Genomic DNA, 25,070 nt, shown 5'->3' on the forward strand with positions numbered 1-25,070 from the left:
CTCAATAAGGTCAAGCCTCATTCTCCTACGTTCCAAGGAATAAAGTCCTATCCTGGCCAACCTCTCCCGATAACTCAGGCCTACTAGTCCTGGCACACGTCTTTCCTATAACAGGGTGACCAAAACTGTACACAATGCTCCAAGTGCGGCCTCACCAACGACTTATGCAACTGTAACATAACGTCCCAACTCCTATACTCAATGCCTCGACCAATGAAGGCCAGCATGCTAAATGCCTTCTTCACCATTTTGTCCACCTGTCACGCCGCTTTCAATGAATTACGTACTTGTACGCCCAGGTACATCTGTTCCACAACACTCCTCAGGACCTTACCATTTATTGTATAAGTCCTACCTTGGTTTGACTTTCCAATATGCAACACCTCACACTTATCTGTATTGAATTGCATTTCCAATCCTCAGCCCAATCCCCACTGATCAAGATCCCTCTGTAATTTTTGAAAACCTTCTTCGCTATCAACGATACCTCCTAATTTTGTATCATCTGCAAACTTACTAATCATACCTTGTACATTCACATGCAGATCATTTTTGTAAATAACAAATAAAGGTTCCAGCACCAACCCCTGTGGAACAGGGTTCCAGTCTGAGAAACAATTTTCAACCATCACCTTCTGCTTCCTACCATTGGGCCAATTTTGAATCCAATTAGCTATCTTTCCCTGGATCCCACGTGACCTAAATTTCATGACCAGCCTGCTATGTGGGACCTTGTCAAAGGCCTTACTAAAGTCTATATAGACAACATCTACTGCCCTACCCTCATCTATCCTCTTGGTTACCTCTTCGAAAATCTCTAATAGATTGGTCAGACATGACTTCCCATGCACAAATCCATGCTGACTATCCCTAATCAGACCTTGACTATCCAAATGTTGGTTGATCCTGTCCCTCAGTATCCTCTCCAATAACTTGCCTACCACTGATGTCAGGCTCACTGGCCTGTAGTTCCCTGGCCAGATTTGGAGGAATACACAGAGTCCTAAAGTTTGTGGAGTTGGAAAAGATTAAGAGACAGGGAGGGACAAGATCACAGACTGATTTAAGAATGAGGATATCCATGAGATTGCCATTTTTCCACCGGTCGTAAGGCTCACTTTCAGAAAACAGGGGTGGGTAATCATACCTCGAAGTTTTAAATTTTGACTCAGCTATGCTATGCTACCAATGATATATACTAGAAGAAAAATGTTTTTGAACAGTCCAACTCCACATTTTTATTGAGAGCGTTATTTCAGTTAACCACACTCCATTAAATTTACACACCTTAGCTTCCTATATTTATACAACCAATTTGTACCCAATTAACCCTTAATTAATATACACATCACCTGCTCCCTCAATCCATTACGTCAACTTTTCAGACCATACTAAATGAAACATTGACCAGAAACTGAACTGGACCAGCCATAGAAATAGAAAGAACTGATTAAAGGCTAGGAATTTAGTTGGCACAATTCAGTGGTAAAAATGGATCTGGATGCCCTGGGACATGGATTTTAAGAAAGTTAATATTTATGAAGTATTTATAAAAGCAAATGGAATGTTGTCATTTATTGTAACAGGAATGGAGGGTAAACGTACGGAGGTTTTCCTACAAATATAGATCAGTACTGAGACCTCATCTGGAGTATTGTGCACAGCTTTACTCTCTTTATTTAAGGAAGGATATAACTGCATCAAAACCAATACAGAAAAAGTTCACTCAATTAATTTCTGGGATGAAGAGATTGTCTTCTGTGAAAATGCTCGATTGGTTGGGCCTGATCCATTTGAGTTTAGAAGAATGAGAGATGACCTTATTAAAAATATAGGATTCTGAGGGGACTTGACAGTGCAATATTGGAAAAATTTTTCCTTGAATAGGGAAGTCTAGAATAAAGGGTCTTCCACTTAAGTTGGTATTGAGAATTATTTTTTTCCTCAGAAGATCATTCATCTGTGGAATTCTCTTCCCCAAAAAGCAGTGGATTCGGAGGCAGTGTCATTGAACATTTTCAAGGCCAAGTTAGCTAGAAACTTGATTGACAAGAAAGTTAAATGGTAGGAGATAGAGAGAAAAGTACAGTTGAGGCAACAATCAGATCAGCCATATTACCATCAAATGGTACAATGAGCTCAATGAACTGAATGGCCTACCCCTGTTCCGAATTCATATGTTCATACAACACAAGTATTTTTGGGCAAGAGGTGGAAAATAGAAATGACCGCATTTTGCATTCTCCTGAAGCAGATTTTTTAAAAAAAGTGAACAATATTGTCATGTATCAGAGTAAAGAATCATGTGGCCAACTGAATTGAAATAGATTCTTCGTCAGGTTAGGAAAATGCAGTGGATCTACTGTGGGGTGAGGACTTAGAACTGCAACAGCCCTCACATTAAGTTCAGTGCGAAAACTAAACAATGCCTCTTTGTGGCTCAGGATAGGGAACTGGGATGGGTATGTTTCATAGGATGTTAAGAACAAACTACTCAAGTAAAAGTTAACTGACATCTAAGATGAACTTAACTATGGAAGATAACTGTGGAAAAGTGAAAGTCCTTTGCTATTACACCTTGACCCTTAAAAATGCATTTAAAAGTTGTGCTAGTGCAAATTTGAAGTAAGGAAATGTAACAGCTTCCAGATAACTTAAAAAAAGGTTTACCTCAGGATTTTCTTCTCTCTTTGATTTTGTGGAAAGATGGCCCTGAGACTGTTCTCCTGAAGTTTTCCTTTTCTCAGTCAGATGCTCTGATTGGGTCTGACTTTGTGGCTGAATGATTAACACCTACAAAATAAATAGCAAGTCAGCTACCATGCATCCATAAGATTCTACGACGTAGGATTCAGAAGCACAAGTAGGCCATTCAGCACTTTCATATTTGATGAAGTCATGGCCAGATTGTGCTCTTAAGTCCTCTTTCCTGTCCAAACCCTTACCTGCCACCCTCACTCATCCAAGCCCTATAATCTTTCACCTTCCTAGCTTAAAGAGCCTCAGACTCAGAGCTAGGAATCTTTAAGTTACTGCTTTATTAAAGAAATAAGCAAGACAAACTAATTCCCACCTTGAACTAAAATAATCAAGCAAACTATAATTTTAACAAATTAAGTCCACATTTTATCAAGTGTGCTATACCTGCAACAGGAGTGTGTTTCTGGGCAATATTGTATTATCTGCAGCTCAAGCAATTTTGGCTCAGAGTTGTTGAGCTACAATCTGCTCAGATAAAGTTATGGGGCATCAGGGAATGGAGTAGTTACCTGGACGCTGTTTGAGAAGGAGCCACATTCTTGAGATTATGCAGTACTTTAGAGATGATCAATGGCCAAAGGTAGGAGGCCATGACTGATCATCAGGCAGGTATGGAAATCGAGGATGAAGTGATTGAGGTGACCTGGTCTTTGTCCAATTGACATGATGAACTTGCTGCCATTGTGAATGATTACCAGGCATATAGGAAGATTGGTCAAACTGATCATGTTGCAGGATGTCATTCTGAATGGGTAGGGGACAGAATCGAAAACTAGCAGATGGAGTTCAGTATGTATAAATGTGAGGTATTGCATTTTGGTACAACAAACAAGGGTAGGGCTTATACAATTAATGGTACGCCTTGGGTAGTGTTGTAGAACAGAGGGACCTAGGGGGACAGGTACATAATTCTTTGACGTTCGTGTTACACATAGACAGTGTGGTTAAAGAGGCTTTTGACACACTTGCCTTCATTGCTCAGTCCTTTGAATATAGGGGTTATGAAGTCATGTTGAGGTTCTAACGGACATTGGTGAAGCCTCTTCTAGAATACCATGTCTAGTTCTGTTGCCCACTTTTAGGAAGGGTACTATAACGCTGGAGAGGGTTCAGAAGAGATTTACCAGGATGTTGCCTAGTTTGGAAAGTTTGAGTTAAAAAGAAAGGCTGGATAGGCTGGGACTTTTTCCACTGGAGTGTCGGAGTTTGAGAGGCAACCTGATAGAAGTTTACAAAATAATGAGGTATAGATGGAGTTAATGGTAATTGTCTTTTCCTTAGGATGGAGAATTTCAAGACTAAGGGGCACATTTTTAAAGGTGAGGGGAGACTTAAGGTGAGATTTAAGACAGACATGAGGGGCAATTTTTTTTTTTTTTTTAAACCACAGAGGGTGGTTCACATGTGGAATGAACTTCCTGAGGAAGTGGTGGATGTGGACATTTGGATAAGTACATGAATATAATTGGAGGGATATAGGCCAGCAGTAGGCAGGTGGGGCTAGTTGGGTTAGGGATTATGTTCGGCATGGACTGGTTGGACCGAAGGGTCAGTTTCTGTGCTGACTCTATGTGGTGTTTTGTTTCATAGTTTTCATCTCATTGATATCGAAGATTAAGGTTCAGCAGAGGAGTTTGAAGAGCTGGCTTCTAAATTAATAAGCAGAGTCTAAAGCATAACAGTTTCTGAATTACTTCCTGAATCTCTCATACCAACTGACACAGGGTCAAGTTCATCAACTGATCACATGACTCAGAGTGGTATTGGAAGAAGGGGTTTTGGGTTTTGAGATACTAGCACCAGCACTGGGGAAATGAGGAGTTATTCTGCTGGGATAGGCTTCAATTCAACTGGTCTGGGATCAGTGCCTTGGCAAATTAAATGACTCAGGCTATCAATATGTATTTAAACTAATTGGAAGATGATGAGTTACACAAAGAGTAATAAAGGTATCTAAAGGGAAAATTAAGGCAACAGAGCAGTGCAGCAACAGAGCAGTTAAGGCAAACAGAAGGATAGGAAGGGATAAAGAGATTAGTGGTAATAGCATATCAACAAGTAAAGAACATGCAACAGAGGAAGGAAACAGAGAAACAGGGATTAAAAACCAACAAATCCCCAGGATGTGTTACACACATCATAGGGATCCAAAAGAGATGGCTTGACAGATTGTGGATGCAATGCTTATGATTTTCCAAAATTTACAACAATTCTAGAATGGACTGTTACAGCAAAATCTAAGTTAGAAAGCAACACTCTTTGAGAAATGATGGAGATGGAAATAAGGGAATGATGGGCAAATTAATCTATCACCAACTGTTAGGAAATGGGCTGGAAGCTACAATGGACGTTGTAACGATGTACTTAGAAAAACACTGAACGATTGGACAGTGTCAACATTGTCTTACAAAAGAGAAAGCAGATTTGGCAAATTTACAGTGTATTTGAGTTTTTCAGAGAAATGTAACTGATAGGGTAAGGAAGGTGGAGCCAGAGACGCCTTATTCAATCGACTTACACTCAGACTAATACGTACCATACAGTATTGCCATCTCCAACAACAGAGAATCTAATCATCTCCCATTGACATTCAATGCCATTACTATTGCTGAATCTCCATTAGCAACATTCTGAGGAGGTTATAAACTGTAAACTGAATTGAATTGGACCAAACATATAAATAACTCCAAGAGTTGGTCAGAGGCTGGGAATCACTAGCAGAGCGATGGAAAGGATTATTCATGCAGCATTTGCAAAGGAATAACCTGCTCACTAACACTCAGTTTCTGTTCTATCAGAGCCATTCAGCCAGAGTCCATTACTGTCTTTGTCCAATCATGAACAAAAGAACTGAACTCTAGAGTGGAGAGATTGTGACAAATTTATTTTGCCCGAATCCCACCCTCCTCTTCATAAATTAATTACTGGGGTGTAATCAAAATGCTGCCAACTCATTTCTAGTAATAGCAAGCTATTAATGATAGTGCCTGCTTTTTCAATTTGTAGAACGTTTGCCGTAGTAAGGAACATTTGGCTAGAAAAGGAGACTGTCATAATATCTTCCATTCTGTGGTAATGTAAGACATTGAGTTATGTCAAGAGACCGTGTTAGGAACTGCAGTGGTCAACTTATCTAGACATCAAGAAACTGCATGCTGCAAAGACAATGGCTATGAATTTATATCCTGTAAATTCTCCATGAAGTTAAAAAAGGAAGGAGGAATATTTTTTCCAATATATTCCCTTTTGCAAAATAAAAAACACACACTATAAATTTCCATTAGAAATATGAATTTTATCACATCCATGAGAGTCTCTCTTACAGATTACTCCAATGATGTTACTGATGAGCACCACGAAGTTGCATTTGACAATGTTTCATGATTTATAACTGCTGAAATAGCCACTTGGGAAACAATACTATTGACTAAGGATGCAGCAAGGTGAATATGAAGAAGGGGAATAAACTACTGTAGATTAATTTGTCTCTGGATTATGTACAAATATATCATAAAGCAGCCTGATTGTGCCAATTTTCTTCCTCTTGTCAAACACTTCCTTCAATAGTTGGTCCTCACCTTGTCTGTGCTGAGTAGAAGAGGTTGGACACTGATAGTGTCACTGGTCAGAGAGACTGTACTGCTGCTCACGGAACTCCCATTGTTTGGAGAAGCAGAAATGATTGCAAAAGCCACACCAGCACTGCTGATTGGTGTGGAGACCAATGGCGAATCTGCAAAATGTTGTGTTTGGCCAGTTGGTGTCTGTACATGGTTTACGGTGTTGTTGGCAGTAGGAAGAGCAGGACTGGGGTTCTTGATGCTAACTACAGTGGCCTTCTGAAGAGACTGAGGCTGACTGGAGGTCTGGTCACGGCACAGTGTGACTGAGAGGCTGTCCGGAATCAGGGTCTTTGGCCTAACCTACAGAAACAAATAAAATATAAAATCACATTTTTATAAAGCAAATTCCTTAAATGGTTTGTTTACTCTTAACAACTAACACCATAAATGTTTTTCTGGATGGGGCAGCCAGAAATGGTGCCAATTAACATATATGCTTCACAAAACATGTGCAATTACTGAACTCAAAAGCTAAATATGTTTGAAGAGCAAGTGCAGAGACTTCCATTTCCACTTGAATATCTAGGTATCAGTAGCTTCAGAGAGTGAATGAGCTTTCACAAGAAATTCTAATAAGCAATTTTACCAGAGAGAAAATCATAATTTAAGATTATCATGTCTTCAATATACACTCTAGTAAGGGAATGTGCACTCTGGAAAAGACATTCTCGTTCACTGCACAGATTTAGCATAGGAGTCAGTAGGTATGAATGGGAAACCCACCTCAACTGGCACAGAGAACAGGCGCTTTGACACTGGGAGGAACCACTGGTTAGCTAACACCCATCTTAGGGTGAACAACCCCTGACTAGTATACGTTGACCTTCCACAAACCATCTCCTTCACTGAGTGCTTGATGCTCGGAGTCTCCACTCAACAAGTGTCCTAAATCCATTGCATCAAGCAAATAAACAAAACAAATAAGAGCAAAGAAACATAAACAAATTGCTCGAGAAACTCGGCATGTCTGGCAGCTAGGGAACTCGGGGAAATAAATAGTGTCCTGAAAACAGTCCACGTTACAGAACAGGCAGCGCTGGCGGTCTTAAAAAGCATAATGGTAGATAAATCCCCTGGACCAGAACAACTGTATACCAGGACATTGCGGGAAGCTAGGTAAGGAATTGCAGGGTCCCTAGCAGACATATTTGTATCATCTACAGCCAAGAGTGAGGTGCTAGAAGAATGGGGGATGGCTACTGTTGTGCCTTTATTAAAGAAAGGCTGCAAGGAGAAACCAGTGAGTCTGATGTCAGAGGTGGGTAAATTGTTGGATGGGATTCTGAGAGACAGAATTTACATTCATTTAGAGAGGCAAGGATTGATTAGAGATATTCAGCATGGCTTTGTGTGTGGGAAATAGTGTCTCACAAACTTGATTGAGTTTTTTGAGGATATGACCAACAAAATAGATGAGGGCAGAGCAATAGATGTTGTCCACGTGGACTTTAACAAGGCCTTTGACAAAGGTTCCACATGGTAGACTGGTTAGTAAAATTACATCACATGGGATTCATGGAGAGCTTGACAGTTGGATACAAAATTGGCTTGATGACAGGAGACAGGGTGGTGGTGCACGGTGCTGCATCTGCTGTTGTTTGTCATTTATATAAGCAATTTGGAAGAGAATATAGGAAGCATTTGCAGATGACACCAAAATTGTAGGTGGTGTAGACAGTGAACAAGGTTATCCAAGATTACAAAGGAATCTGGACCAATTGGGCCAATGGGCCAAGGAGTGGCAGATGGAGTTTAATTTAGATAAATGCGAGGTGTTGCATTTGTAAAACAAACAATGGCAGGATTTACAGAGTTAACTGTAGGGCCCTGGTGAATATTGTCGAAACCATGGGTTCAGGTTGAGTTCTTTGAAAGTGATGTCACAGGTAGACAGGGTGGTAAAGGCAGCATTTGGCACGTTTGCCTTGATTGCTCAGCCTGCTGAGTACAGGAGTTGGGACATCATGTTGAGGTCATACAGGACGTTGGTGAGGCCGCTTTTGGAGTACTGTGCGCAGTTCTGGTCACCCTGCTACAGGAAGGATATTATTAAATTGGAGATGGTGCAGAAAAGATTTACAAGGATGTTACAGGGACTGGAGGGTTTAAGTTATCAGAGGAGGCTGGATAGGCTGGGACTTTTTTTGACTGGAGCATAGGGGTTTATAAAGTCATGAGGTGCACAGATAAGGTGAATAGCAAATGTATTTTCCTCAATGTAGGGGAGTTCAAAACTAGAGGGCGTAATTTTAAGATGAGAGGAGAAAGATTTAAAAGGGATCTGAGAGGTAACATTTTCACACAAAGGGTGGTTCACATGTGGAATGAACTGCCAGAGGAGGTGGCAGATATAGATACACTTACAAGACTTAAAAGGATATTTGGACAGGTACATGAATAGGAAATATTTAGAGAGATATAGGCCAAATGCAGGCAAATAGGACTGGTTCAGTTTGGGAAACTTGGTCAGCATGGACAAGTTGGACCAAAGAGTCTGTTTCCGTGTTGTCTGACCCGATTACTCTATCTACAGAGCACATTTACTTACAGTACAGAGCTGTCAGATAGGTATTCACCATGCCCACCAGATGACACAATTTTGTTTTCGACAATCAGATCATTGTTACATGGCAAGGATGTCAGACAAAAATCCCATACTGAGCAACACTTTAGCAGCAAATGGATAAACTCTCTCATGCATCTAAAATAGTGGATTGACCATAAGCACCAGGAAGGCAAATGTCTCAATCTAGAATTCTGCCATTCCATCATTAATCTGCATTAACAATGGGATGCTGTAGGTTGTTGATAACTTCACATATCTAGGCTCCAGAAATACGAGCAATCTGTCATTTGATGCTAAAATCAACTTATGGATCACAAATGTTGTAGCTCTTATACCCAACCTGAGTAAGATGTAGTACAATAGCAAATTGAGTACAGGTAAGATTTCAAGTTTGCTTTCCCAAACGTATCCTTAGCATTTCGTAGCAAGTTAAAGTTGCCCACTCACTAATCCTGCAGCATATTAATTACATCAGCATACACTCATTGCTATGGTTTGCATTTCTTTGGCCATGTTCAATGATGGCCGTACACCCAAAACATTTTCTGCATGGTGACATGGCCATTGCATCAGGATCCACTGGATGTGCATAGTTCTGTTGCAAGGAAATCTACAAGCGACAGGTGAAGATGACAGACATCGACTGAGACAATTGGAAATCAAACTCAAATGCCTGTAATGTCTGAAGGTTGGACTGTTTGGAGGGTCCAGAGAAAACAAAGTGCAGGCAATCCTGCACCTTTTCAGCAGAGACTACTATTTCAGAGAGGGCACCTAAGCCACAGCAGGCTATGTTTGACACAAGAGCACAATTCATTATCTTATGCGAGAGATGGCTGCCAAAGAACTTGTGAAGCATACATCCCATTTCAAGAATGAAAGCCACCTTTCAATTACTTCATTCATCCACTATAGTGGTTATGAAGATGCATTGCCTGAAATATTAAATTTAAAAATATCATTGATTGGATGGAAATCTATACCCTGGATTTTTTTTTAGAAAGAACATAATGCAAACCAAAGGAGACTGGCATCAGCAGGAAAAATTTGCATTTGTAAAGAACACAAGCTGTTTGAGAGAAGACACCCAGTATGCAACAATTACATAGTGAGTTCACATGACCCCATTTGTGGCTATAATAAAACTACTGGATTCAATCATGGAATTGGAGAGTTGACTTGCCTGGACCATTTGCCATCTCTCTCTTTCTCAAACTCTTTTCATTAAATTTTGAGAGTTGAAAAGACAATGAAAGACCACATAACTCTAAGTGGAGGGTTGCTAAAGGAAGAACTCGTCATTGGTACAACCGGAGAGTTAAAGGAGCATCCAAATCTATCACACTGTCTCCAGATAAAAAGAATGCAACCAGCCATCACTGTACCGGGAAGATAGAAAGTGCTAACTGCTTGTGTGCAAACTGACCAGCTATAGGCTACTATTTGTGACAACCTGTGAATTTTTTTTAAAATTTAATTGTTATTTTCATCTGGTCTTAGAGGATGTGTATGTTAGTTTTCAAGAAGGATAGGTGTTTACATTTGCAAAGTTTAAAACTTTTATTAATAATCTTTACAGCTTTGTTCAAGTAATTTTTGTTTGAAATAAACTAGTTCACTAGCAATAATTTTTAAACATTCCTTTTTACATTCACATTTTGTTGTGGCCAGTGGAGGAGCCAGACAAGGAATCAGTCCACCACTCCGAACTCAGTCACAACAGTAGAAAGTAACTGAAATAGCACAATTGAGGGTTGGATACTGATGATGCAAACAGAAGAAATCAAACTTAATAATCAAATTACTAAGAATTTGTTGCATCCACTAGTCAAAATGACACAGCATATTAAATTAACATGTGAAGAATTTGGTATTTGGTAGCTCAGTTAGAACTCACATCCTTGGGATCTCTCATCCTTAACCTTCAACTAACTCTCATCATTCTGTACTGTAATGAAGTACAGAAAAAAAGAATGACTACTGGGTTACAGATTTTCCTGGATTCTTTTCACATTACCAAATTACTTTTTAACCCTTTCTTAAAAGAAAAATCCAAACTTCACAGCACTGAAAATCAAATACCCATTCTATTTTGGAATCTAAGTTCCTAACTAATAACAAAATATTAGAAACCTTCATCACATTATTGATCAGAAACTTAACTGGACAAGTCGGATAAATACTGTGGCTACAACAGCAGACTGGATGCTGGGAATCTGGAGGCAATAATTCACCACCTGATTCCCCAAAGCCTGGCCACCATCTAATAGGTATAAATCAGGAGTGTGACAGAATACTGTCCAATTGACTGGATCAGTACAGCTTCAACATTCTTCCCCCATCACCGAAGCAAAAAGGCAGGAGTGTTAATCTTCTACAAGATGTCCTGCAGCAGCTCACAAGGCACCTTCAACAGCACCTTCCAAACCCACAATCTCTATTACCTAGAAGGTCAAAGGCAGAAGATGCATGGGAACGCCACTACCTGTAGGTTGCCCTGCTAGCCACAGACCATCCAGAATTTAACCATATTGCTATTCTTTCACTGTTGCTGGATTAAAATTCTGGAATGCCCTTACTAACAGCAAATTGAATGCACCTCCATGGCCTGCAATGGTTCAAGAAAATAGCTCACCACTATCTTCTCAAAGGAAATTAGGGAAGGGTGATAAACACTGGCTCAACCAGTAATAGCTACATACATACCATTTCTTCAAAAAAAAAAAATGGCATGTCAATAATGTCATTAAGGCACAGCATACAGAAGAGGAAGTGAATGGAGTCCAGGTCAAATATTCTGCAAGTACACAGGCAACGATGTACAGCTGGGAAGCAAACAATTGTGGTAACTGTGGTAACCAGGGAAAGAGTAGGGACAATTAGGGACCCTAAGGAGGCAATCTGTGCATGTATCTGGAGGACGTTGGTAGAGCGTTCAATAAGCACTTCACATCTGTCTTTACTCGGGAGGACAATGCAAGAACAGAATTTGAGAAGATGTACTATGAAGTTCTTGTGCAGATTGATATAAGCAGTGAGGGGGATCATACAGCCATAGAGATGTACAGCATGGAAAAAGACCCTTTGGTCCAACTCGCCCACACTGATCAGATATCCTAAATTAATCTAGACCCATTTCCCAGCATTTGGACAATATTCCTCTAAACCCTTCTTATTATATACTCTTCCAGACGCCTTTTAAATGTTGTCATTTTACCAGCCTGCACTAGTCCCTCTGGCAGTTCATTCCATAAATGCCCCACCCTCTGCGTGAAAAGTTGCCACTTAGGTCCCTTCTAAATCTTTCCCCTCTCACCTTAAACCTATGCCTTCTAGTTTTGGACTCCCCTACCCTTGGGAAAAGGCCTTGACTATTCATCCTATCCATGCCCCTACGATTTTATAAACTTCTGTAAGGTCACCCCTCACCCTCTGACGCTCCAAGAAGTTTTGGCAGGTTTAGAAGTGGACAAACCAGATGAGTTGTATCCCAGGCTACTGTGGGACACGAGGGAGAAAATAACAGGGCCCTGACCCAAATTTTAAATTGCCTTTGGCTACAGGGGAGGCTCCAGAGGCCTGGAGGACTGTGTGCCATTCTGGTCCTACAGGAAGGATATGATTACACTGGAGGGGGTGGAGAGGAGGTTCACCAGGATATTGCCTGGGTGGAGCATTTCAGCTATGAAGAGTTGCTGTATAAGCTCGGTTTTCTTTGGAGTAGAGAAGCTCAAGGGGGAACACAAGGGGGATAGAGGTGTATAATATTATGAAGAGCATGGACAGGGTGAATAGAAAGCAGTTGCTCCCCTTAGCCAAAGGCCAAGAAGGGACAACACTTTTAAAGTGAGTGAAAGGAAGGAGATTTAGAGGGGATTTGAGAAAAAATGTTTTCATCCAGGAGGATATTGGGGGTCTGGAACGTACTGCCTCAGAGGACAGTTGAAGCAGGAAACCTCAGAAGTTTTAAAAAGTACTTGGATGAGCACTTGAAGTGTCATAACATTCAAGGCTATGGGCTTACGGCAGTAGTGTATTTTTGACAATTTGGACTCGATAGAATCATTCAGTACAGAAGAGGCTATGATAACAGCTAATAGTTCAAATGCAGAAAGCAACTATCTTTATCCAGGAAAAAGAGACCATGTTATCCTTCAGCAGAAATGCATGAGTTGATGATTGTCTGGAGTAGTTCCTCTCCAGTCACTGAAATCCTTAATTCTTGTCATGTACCTCCACAAAGGATTAAGTTCCGAATATTTTCCTGTGATCCCAGCAGTAGAATGCGGTCTTCATAGAAAGATTGTGAACCAGTTTCTCCCAGTTTGTAGATATGGAGTATCATAGCATTTCCTTTCAAATGTATATTAGATTGCTCCAAACTAAATCTGAAACTGCTTCCAAGCATGACACTGACCTCAAATCCAGACAGATATACCATATGGACAATTGCAGTCCATTTAATTTCAATACTTACCCATTTCTCACGTTTTTGGCTTTTTCTACAAACTACTTAATGCAAATAACATGAATACAATTTTTTTTACAGTAAAAATTTGTTCCTTTCCACTCCAAAGAATTTGGCTTTTGGCTGATGGTCTCTTTATATTACTCATATTTATGCCCATAATGTTCAAACTTAATCCTTATTTGCATGCTGACCAAAATATTGGTTAGGCTACAATTACTGTCGCCTAAGTATTCTCTCAGTTTCAGAGACTTAATTCATTGTAAAAGCTTCTATAGGTATGTGAAGAGAAAAAGATCAGTGAAGACAAATGTGGGTCCCTCAAAGTCAGAAACAGGGAAGTGATAAATAGGTAACAAAGATATGGCAGACCGATTAAATAAATTTTTTGGTTCTGTCTTCACAAAAGAGGATACAAATAACATCCTACAAATGTTGGGGAAATGCAGGGTCTAACGAGAGTGAGGAACTGAATGAAATCAGCAGTAGCAGGGAAATTGCTTTCGGGAAATTGATGGGATTCAGATCCATTAAATCCCCACAGCCCAATAAATCTACGTAAAGAAAGTGGCCCTAGAAAGAGTGGATGTATTGGTTGTCATCTTTCAAGATTCTAACGACTCTGAAACTGCTGCTATGGATTGAAGGGTAGCTAATGTAACCCCATTATTTAAGAAAAAGGAGATAGAGAAAAAAAACACATGGAATTTTAGACTAATTAGCCTGTCATTGATAGTGGGGAAATGCTAGTGTTCATAAAAGATTCAACTGCAGAGCACTTGTAAAACAGTACAGGATCAGGCAGAGTCAGCATGGATTTATAAAAGGAAATCTTGCTTGACAAATCTACTGGAATTTTGCAAGGATTAACTATTAGAGTAAATAAGGGGGATGCAGTGGATGTGGTTTAGTTAGACATTCAGAAGACTTTCGATAAGATTCCACTTAAAAGATTTGCATGTAAAATTGGGGGTAGAAGATAGAAAACTAGTTGACGGAAAATAAAAGAATAGGAATGAAAGAGTTTTTTCAAACAGTGACTAGTGAGTAGTACAGGTATCAGTGCTAGGACCCCAACTATTCACAACATGCATCTTAATGATTTAGGTGAAGGAACTAAATATATCTCCAAGGAGATGACACAAGACTCAGTGGGAAGGTCAGCTTTGAGGAAGCAGACGTGTTTCACTGAGTGGGCAAATGCATGGTGGATGAAGTATAATGTGAAGGTGAGCCTATCCACTTTAGCAGCAACAACTTGAAAGGCAGATTATTATCTGAATGGCACTATTTTGTGAATGAGGGAGATGCAGTGATGTCTGCATGTCCTCGTACACTCGTCACAGAAAAAAACATGCAGGTACAGTAGGCAGTGAAGGAGGCAAATGGTATGCTGGCCTTCATAGCAAGGGGATTTAAGTAGAAAAGTAGGGATGTCATGCTGCAACTGTACAGGGCATTGGTGAGACACACCTAGAATATTGTGTAGTGTTTTGGTCTCCTTACGCAAGGAAGGATATTCTGGCTATGGAAGGATTGCAACAAAGGTTTACCAGACTGGTCCCTGGTATGTCAAGATTGAAGTATAAAGATAAATTGGAATGGTTATGACTATATTCACTGGAATTTAGAAGAATGAGGAGGGGATCTCATAGAAACCCATAAAATTCTAACAGGACTAGATAAGGTAAACACAGGAAAGATGTTCCCAATGATCAGAGAGTCCAGATTCAGGGGTCACAGTCTTAGGATATGAGGTAGGTCATTTAGGACTGGGATGAGGGGAAATTTCTTCACTGACAGAGTGGCGAGCCTGTAGAATTCTCTGCTAGAGAAAGCAATTAAGGACAATTAGGTATAGTTCTTGAGTTCAAACGGTATGGGGAGAAAGCAGCTCCAGGGTACTGGGTTGGATGATCAGCTATGATCATAATGAATGGCAGAGTAGTCTCAAAGGGCCAAATGGCCTACTCCTGTACCTGTTTTCTATGTTTCAGGTCATTTAATTTTCCACACTAATTATCTCACAAGATTATGTCATATTGCATCTTTCTCCATTGCGTTTGTCATATACTAATTTAGAAAACAGCCTTGAGTGTAACGTAAAGTAACATAGTGCAGGAAAGTGTGGGGAAGAATTGGAGGATTTGAAAACATTATTAATGGTCCTGAGGTTGGAAAGCATGGGCAGGGGATTAGGATGTAGATTTGATTGAAAGTGATGGAATAAGGCTGAAATTTGGATGATACGTTAAGGTTTTGCATGAGAGCAGAAGTCTTATTTACAGAAGTTTTGGGAGCACTCAAGCAGGGAGAAAATTAGGTTATCAGGCCTCATTTGTCTGACTCACAGTCCTATTTGTGTGGAAATGTTATTCTCATTCCAGACGAGACCACCAAATTAACGTACTACTTGCCATGAGAATAAAAGTTTGGGATTCCATGGTTTTGAACAAACAAGCGAAACCTACAAGTATTGCTTAGAAAAAGCCACATATTATCGAAGTTTTTCATCTTGCACTCAAGACATTTACACAAATACTAATGCAAAGGGAAAAACATTTTAGCCTATTCATAGTATTAATTGCTTTTCTTAAAAATGGGTGATATGACGATTCAGTAGTTAGCACTGCTGCCTCACAGCCCCAGGGATCAGGATTCGATTCCTGTCTCAGGCAGCTGTCTGTGCAGAGTTTACACATTCTCCCATGCCTGCGCGGGTTTTCTCCGGGTGCTTCAGTTTCACCCCACAGTCCAAAGATGTGCAGGTTAGATGGATTGGCCATGCTAAATTGCCCATAGTCTCTAGGGATGTGCAGACTGGGCTGACCGTTAACTGCCAAGCTTTAAACCAGGTGGATTAATTCGGATTTATTCCTGACCGCAATGTCAGAACTAGCCAGTGAATGGCAGTCACCTGGTTTGTTGAACACAAAAAGGGACAATGTGTTTACACATTCTTTCTGTCTACAAAGAACAGGGTGCTGTGTAGCTTCCAGTACCAACGAGTGCACAACACTACAAGCCAAATGAAAAAATCAATTCAGTTGTCAGGGTAATTCTTGGCAAACAGTGGATTATTTAGCATATGCTGTCCGATTGCAGAATCCCACCTAATGTGGGACACTGTTTTGAGTTTTGCAAGTGTATGCAGAATGGGTACAGTCAGTACCTTGTCTGTTGCGATCAGCTGAAGGGACATGTTTGTCACCAGAGTTGTAGAAATACTAAGTAATATCTGGCTCATCTGCCATCCTGTGACATAGGAGAGCTATTACACAGGTACACAAGCAATCCTACTAAATACCAAATTTAGTAATCTTTGCATTACAATGATTTAATTAAAATTTAATACATTGAATCATGTATTAAAATTTGCACTGAACTTGCTCACTGTTTATTGTAGAAGGCAATTATTTAACAGAAAAGAACCTAACAGTTTTTTCTATTTCATTCATTCTTTTGCTATTTCTCCTCCTGCCCAAATATTATATCATTAAAGCATCAGTTTGCCGATACTTCTTACACATCTCCACCCCTTCCTTGATCCATTAGGACTCTTTGTCAAGATACAATAGTTAGCTGTTATGTCCCCTTTGATACTTGATCACATGACCACATTATTCATTCTGCTCAGGACTGTGATATTGCCAAATGTTTGACATTGCAGAAGAATACAAATGAAAACCACACAAAGGCACTGAAATTATTGTTTACTTTTTCTGTTATGCAGATTTAATATAAGTGCAACCAGATTATTGTTGTAACACAATACCTTCTCCTCCAGTTTGGAATGTGTCAAGATTTCTCTCCAACAAGGGGGCAATCTGGCTGGTGCAGGTGAAATGCCAGAAATAAAGTCTGATCAGTAAGTGGGTCAGGAAATCTCTGACCTTTCTCGCATCAAGGTTAAAAAAAACGTAGGTGCATTATTTCTCCCTCCGAACCGAGTGCACTCAGATCTAATCCGGACTTTGTCATTAAGCCTGCCGATAAGGGTGGTGCTGTTGTGGTCTGGCATACTGACCTCTACCTTGCAGAGGCTGAACACCAACTCTCAGTTACCTCTTCCTACCTTCCCCTGGACCATGACCCCACCGTGACACATCAGGCCATTGTATCCACTACGGTAACTGATCTCATTTCATCCGGTGATCTCCCCTCGTCCGCTTCAAAGCTGTCAGTCCCCCAACCCTGCACAGCTCGTTTCTACCTCCTCCCAAAAATCCACAAACAGGACTGTCTGGGCAGACCCATTGTTTCAGCCTGCTCATGCCCCACAGAACTCATCTCTTCCTACCTTGACTCAATCTTCTCCCCCCGGTCCAATCCCTGCCCACATACATCCATGATTTCTCTGACACCTTACACCGGTTTCAAAACTTCCAGTTTGCCGGTTCCAGTCGCCTCCTCTTTACCATGGATGTGCAATCCCTTTATACATCCATTCACCACCAGGAGGGTCTTAGGGCTCTCTCTGCTTCTTCCTGAACCATCCCCACCCACCACCACCCCCTTCCACTTGGCCGAGCTTGTCCTCACCCTCAACAACTTCTCTTTTAACTCTTCTCATTTTCTTCAGGTAAGAGGGGTGGCCATGCGTACCCGCATGGGCCCTAGTTATGCCTGTCTCTTCGTGGAATACATGGAACATTCCTTGTTCCAGTCCTATTCCTACCCTCACCCACAAATCCGTCTCCGATACATTGATGATATCATCGGTGCTGCTTCCCTCCCTCATCTGGAATTGGAAAACATCAACTTCATCTCCAATTTCCACCCTGCCCTCATTTTCGCCTGGTCTATCTCTGACTCCGCCCTTCACTTCCTTGACATTTGTGTTTCCATTTCTGGGGATAGACTGGCCATTAATATCCACTACAAACCTACTGACTCCCACAGCTACCTAGACTATACATCCTCACACCCCACTTTCTGTAAAGACTCCATCCCATTCTCTCAGTTCCTCCATCTCCGTTGCATATGTTCAGATGAGGCCAACTCCGACAAGGGAGCCTCTGAAACGTCCACATTCTTCCTCAACCGAGGATTTCCCAGCTCCACTGTCAACAAGGCCCTCAACCAGGTCCGACCCATCTCCCGCACTTCCGCCCTCAACCCTTCTCTTCCCTCCCGCAACAGTGATAGGGTTCCCCTTATCCTTACCTACCATCCCACCAGCATCCACATCCAGAAGATCACCAGACGCCATTTCTGCCACCTCCAGCAAGATACCACCACCAGAGACATATTTCCCTCTCCTCCCTTGTCCGCCTTCCACAGGGACCATTCCCTCTGGGACATCCTGGTCCACACTTCCTTCACCCCCAACGCCCCCGACAGCCGTACAGCACCTTCCCCTGCAACTGGCAAAGGTGCAACACCTGCCCACATACCTCCTCCCTCCCCAGTATCCAAGGGCTCAAACATACTTTCCAGGTGAAGCAACACTTCACCTGCACTTCCCAGAATCTAGTCTACTGCATTCGCTGCTCACAATGTGGTCTCCTCTACGTTGGGAAAACGAAGCGTAGACTTGGCAACCACTTCGCAGAACATCTACTTTCTGCTCGCAAAAAAGATCCTGAGCTACCTGTTGCCTGCCACTTTAATGCACCACCCTGCTCCCTGGCCAACATCGGTCTCTGGCTTGCTGCAGTATTCCAGCAAAGCCCAACACAAGCTGGAGGAACAACACCTCATTTTCCGCTGGGGGACCCTGCAGCCCTCCGGATTCAATATGGAGTTCAATAATTTTAGGGCCTAAACTCTCCCATGTCCCAGCCCCCTACCCTACACACCAGGCTTTGTTACCACACATCCTGCCAGTACACACCCCCCATTGTTAGTCACTAATAGTCCCCATTAACAACTATTCACCCTCCTAACCTGATTGTTATCAACTCCTTTGTCTGTCCAACTGTCTTTCTCTCTCTTTGGGCTCTATCCTATCATTTACTTCCTACCCCACCCACCTCCCTATTTTCTGCATATAAACTGACGTTTTTCCCAGCCACCATCAGTTCTGAGGGTCACCGGACCTGAAACATTAACTCTGTTGTTTCCTTCACAGATGCTGCCAGACCTGCTGGGCTTTTCCAGCAACTTTGTTTTTGTTCCTGATTTACAGCATCCACAGTTCTTTTGGTTTTTATTTAGGTGCATTATTTCCTTCTGTAATGGCCGGACATGATCTTCACTGATTTTAGCAACGGCGATACTAATGAAATATTTGTCAGTATGTGCAGACTTCATGCTTTATTTAGAAAAATCAACCTTTCTACACGCTTCAGTTAAATTTCTTGAGTAAACTATAGGTACTGACAATGCTGATGTCCTCGAATATGGACCGGAATCTTCCCAGCTACTATTATAAGCCAGAGCCTGCTGACGTTCCAGACTCTAATATGTTTGGCAGCTTTCAAATGCCAGGAAACTGGAAGTTTAAATTCCTGGTAATTGCCACATTGTTGGGGGACCTCTGAGATTCGAAAAGCTGGGCCACTATGTCCAAAATCTCTCCTAGGGTATCAATATCTGCTCATCATGAATCAAAATTCACAAAATAATAACCTTTAGTAAAAATGTGCTATCTTGTTGCTGCTTCAGTCAAAACAGGCAAAACAAAGGTGTTTTTTGGACCAATAATCCTTTGGTTCATCAGCATTGTTACAATTTAGTTTTATCCTATGTTTGGTGCATTAAAAGTGCTGGCACTCAAATTCTGCAGTCACTGCCTGACGTTCTCTATCCCTTTATTCCCAGAGACAATGTTTCAGAGTTCTGAAGGGTCATTGGGCCCAAAACAATTCTGCATTCTCTCCACAGATGCTGCTAGACTTGATGAGTTTCTCCGGCTATTTCTGTTTTCGTTTCAGATTTTCAGCATTTACAGTTTTTTTTGTTGTTTGTTTCCTATTAGATTTTTATAGGTTTCTACAAGATTCCCCCTCTTTCCTCTAACCTCCACTGAATATAATCCTAGCCAATTTAGTCTCTTCATACATCAGCCCTAACATCTCAGGAACCAGTCCGGTAAATCTTTGTTGCACTTCCTCCATAGGCAGAAAATCCTTCCTCAGATAAAGAGGCCACACAATACTCCAGATGTGGCCTCATACAACTGCAGCAAGACATCCCTGTCTTTCTACACAAATCCTCTCGTAATGAAGGCCAACATTCTACTTGCCTTCTTCACTGTCTGCTGCACCACATGCTTACTTTCAGTGACTAGTGTACTAGGACACAAAGGTCTTTTGCAATTACTTTGTTTTCAATCTATCGCCTTTCAGATAATAATATGCCTTTCTACTTTTGCAACCAAAAGGGAATAACCTCACATTTACCCACGGTATATTTGATCTGTCATGCATTTGCCCAATCACTCAACTTGTGCAAATCACAGTGAAGCATCTCTGCATCCTCTTCGCAGCACACCTGGGTCCTTTAGTTCCTAAATCGATGAGATATTTGTGAATAGCTAGGATCCTAGTACTGGTCCCTGTACCACCTCACTGTTCATTGGCTGCCATTCAGAAAATGACATATATATTCCTACTCATTGTTTCCTGTCTGTCTGTCAACGTGTTCGCTATCCATCTCAGTACGCTATCCCCAGACCCATGTATGTTAATTTTACATGTTAATCTCCTGTTTCCTCCCACAGTCCAAAAATGTGCAGGCTAGGTGGATTGGCCATGCTAAATTGCCTGTAGTGTTCAGGGATGTTTAGATTAGATGGGTTACAGGGGGACAGGTCCGGGTGGGATGCTCAGAGGGTCGGTGTGGACTTGTTGGGCTGAAGGGCCTGTTTCCACACTGAAAGGATTCTATAATAATAATTAAAAAAAAGAATCATAGAATCCCTACAGTGTGGAAGCAGGCCATTAGTGGCCCAATGAGTCCACACTGATCCTGTGAAGAGCATCCCGCCCAGACAACCCCCCACCCCCATACCCTATCCCTCCACTTCACATGGCTAACCCACCTAACACATCCCTGGATGCTACAACTACCTTCCTTTTGGGACATTTTCTGTGTCAGAAGGAAATTCTGACTGCAAGTCAACATATTTGAAGTACTTTGGGCTCAACACAGAAGGAATAAATGAGATTCAGTAAATACAGGGCTGTTCCAAGATATATTAGCAATTATCCACCACTCCCTCAACCCTAAAGAAATGACCCATGGGTCTTCTTCTATAGTTGTGACAGCTCTTGAAAAAATGCCCAAGTGACGACTTGCTTGTAGGTTTTTAACCAAACCTGATCCTACACTAAACTATTGCCCACACATAGGCATTTTCCAAAAGAAGTCACAGTGTAACACAACGGCAGACCAGGCTCATTCTCCTTCATCCCCAATGAAAGAATATTGAGGCATATTCCAGCACTCTCCCTTGAGTTATTGCTTAAGATACAAAAAAGTTAATTATGTACATTAATTCATCTCATTGAACTGTGTAACTAAAGAATCTCTCTAACATACTTTCTTAGACTGTGCCTATTATACTTCCAAAGCCACTCAAACCAAACTTTTTTTTAAGACCCTGTTTGTGCATTAGGACAACAACTGATAGCACAGTCAATAATTAGTGATAAATAATCATAGTTTCTTTAATGTGAGTCACTTGGAGTGCATTCATTGGGGGATTATAACAATGTAACAGTATCTGAATCTATTTCCATTCTACTCATTATTAGGAAGATTAGTAAATATTAATACACAATGCAATTATAGTTTCATATTGGAATTGAACAAAAAGTCAATATTTTCTCTTCATTCACTACTCTATAATTTAGTGATAACTCATATCTAGCACTAATTTCACAATTTCAATGCAGTATTATCTATTAATTGAGAAGTTGAAGCAATATTAAAAGGAAAACTTCATCATATATACATATTACTCTGATATCCTTCATTATCAATTTACTGATAATTTATTGGGTCTTCAAAATACCACTCACTGACCATAGCAACAGGGAAGTGGAAGTCTGCTTGGGGGAGCGGGGGAAGAGAGGGTGGTGGGGGCGTGGGGGAGCTGGTGGTGGTGGTGAAATGTTGTCAAAGAATCAGCAATGGAATTATTATTCACTCTTTTAACAGTATTTTTCAGCCTAACAGAAATGAGGGCCAGATAGGAAAGTGGATGTCAGGCCACAGTCAGGTGAACTGAAATAGATTCAGACCCTATACCTTTGTTATAATACCCCAACAAATGCACTGAAAGTGATTCATGTAGAGAAACTACCATTATTTGTCACTAACTTATGAATGGCAGAGCAGGCGTGGGGCTAAATGGTTAAAACTCAAATGTTCATACGTAGTACTATCTTTACCTGAGGTAGCACTGCTGGTCCTTGGCCTGCCAACCTCTGCAATGAGCTGACCTGGGGGACCTTAATGGGCACTGCAGTAATAGTTCCCAGTGTCTGCACAAGTAAAAAGAATGACAACATATTAGAGTCAGAGACTGTTCATGAGTTACTTCTGAAATGATGTTATTGAAACTATGGCTGAAATTATGGTTTCTACAGAATTTGTAATTTAAAACATGACAACAACAATTGACATTTAGCTATTTAACATTAACAATTAGGAAATATTTTCCTCAAGCGAATATGTAAAAGGAGCTAGGAATAGAATAAATCCTGCACACAAACAGAATATTTCATTCCACGTGAGAATTTGGCTATTGAAGGAACTAAAATAATTTAATATTTCCAGTATACACCATCTTTATTCTCATTGATTTTGGAGACCCAAACTTGCATAGTTCAGACATCAATATTAAGCATGGAGGAGAAACAATTAAAATACTTCTTCGACTCCTCCAATTCTTATTATTCTACCTTATTGTTACGGCAGCTTCATACTTAATAATTTGAGGACTTGGTCTTCAAGGGTTGTCAAAACCTGTAATTTTTATCCCCCAAGAGAAAGGCCAGCAAACATTTTTATATCAAGGCATTTTTTGAAAGTCATGTCATGTGGTAACTGCTTATTTACTGCAGATCCCTGCCAGGATTTACGACAATCAAGTTACAGCTTCTGTTTTGCAGATTACTCAGATTTTTACTTGGCGGACAGCCCGTGGAAGGAGAAGAGCTTTTCAGTACCACTCTCCTGTTCCTGAAAAACCTTCTGTTGTTGGTCTAGTGTTGTACCCGATACCCTGGTTCAATCTTAACCCAGGTTATTCTCAAAAGCATTCAGCACAATATTCAATACTGTGTTTCTTCTTCAAGCTGCTTTGGCAAAAATCCCACAGACATCTACTTGTGCTTGGAGACATCTGTCTTTGCACACCAGAATGCCTAATTGACAGCTATCTGAGCATTCTGCACCTTTTCCTTTTTTGCCTTCAAAAGACCTAGAAGTGAATCTTTGCAAAGAGAAATCCATTTTTCTTCTTTTCCTAGTATGACTGCGCGTGTCTATTTAGAGTATGCAATTATAATTTTCACATTTGTCATCAGCAATCACTTGCTAACGAGTTGGAAATTCTAAATCACTTGTAATGGATTAGGTAGGTCCTTCATAGCTGATGAGCCCAATCCTATAGCCATATCTCCAACTACACATCTAGCAGATCCTTAGCCTTGAAATCGCTGGCATTCCTTTCTCCAGTTCCTTTTCCATACTTCCTCTTCCAGAGGTGTTCTTAAAAAAAAAGAAAGTGTACTTTCATACAGGAAGTTCCTTCAAGTCGGACACATTGACATCTATGTTGCATTTCATGAGGGAAGCCTTCAGGGAAATCTTCAAAGATTTCCTGTGTTGTCCTCTTGTTTGAGTACTTTCCTTGAGCTGGGCAAAGATGACTTGCTTTGGCAGTCGGAACTCAAGCATCCTAAACAGAACCAACTCCAACAGAACTGGTTCCAAACGTTCATGGCCTTGATATTGTTGGGTCCTTCAAGGACGCTGATGTTAGCACATTGCCCTCCCAGATGATGTGGAGGATTTGTCTCAAAAAGTGCTGATAGCACTTCCCAAGAGCCTTTAGGTTGCATATACATGTAGTCCAAATTTTGAAACCATATAAAAGAGTCGGAAGGCTGACTGCCTATTTTCATATTACAAACTCTGTTAACAAATTCTACATCTTCACAGAATAAGTTATTCAATAAATAAAAAAAATTACAGAAGATGACTTGACGTGGGCACAGAAATTAGTATAATCAAATTTGTAAAATACACTAAAATAGGTGGGAAAGTAAGCTGCAATTAAGAAATAAGAAATTTATAAATGAATAGGTGCAGTGAATGGGCGAAAATTTGGTAGATGAAGTTGAACATGGATAGGTGTGAGATCATCCATTTTGGTCAGAGGAATAGAAAGGCAACTTATTATCTAAATGGAGAGAAATTTCAGAGTACTTCAGTGGAGAGGGATCTCAGTGTCCTTGTGCATGAATTGCAGAGCACTGGTATGCAGGTTATAATAAATGCAAGTGGAATTTTGGCATTTATTGCGAAAGGAATAGAATATGAAAGTAGAGAAGTGTGGCTGCAACTGGATGTAGTTGTATTGAAGACAGTTCAAAGGAGGATCACTAGAGATTGACTCTACAGATGTGGGGTTTGTCTTGTGAAGAGAGATTGAGCAGTTTAGGCCTATACTCTAGAGTTTAGAAGAATGAGAGAT

General features: G+C 40.8%; 1 protein-coding gene across 1 annotated transcript in view; it reads right to left on the reverse strand.

The window, feature by feature from the left end:
• The window catches only part of phf21b (PHD finger protein 21B), a 156,243-nt gene that overhangs the window by 30,543 nt on the left and 100,630 nt on the right, over positions 1 to 25,070 (reverse strand). The window contains exons 6-8 of the mRNA XM_048607632.1: positions 22,759 to 22,851; positions 6,339 to 6,683; positions 2,671 to 2,793 (exon numbers count right to left, since the gene is read on the reverse strand). Coding sequence (XP_048463589.1) covers positions 2,671 to 2,793; positions 6,339 to 6,683; positions 22,759 to 22,851 — 561 coding nt within the window. The remainder of the gene's footprint in view (positions 1 to 2,670; positions 2,794 to 6,338; positions 6,684 to 22,758; positions 22,852 to 25,070) is intronic.

The sequence above is a fragment of the Rhincodon typus genome, chromosome 18, assembly GCF_021869965.1.
Source record: "Rhincodon typus isolate 14 chromosome 18, sRhiTyp1.1, whole genome shotgun sequence".
Lineage (NCBI taxonomy): Eukaryota > Metazoa > Chordata > Chondrichthyes > Orectolobiformes > Rhincodontidae > Rhincodon > Rhincodon typus.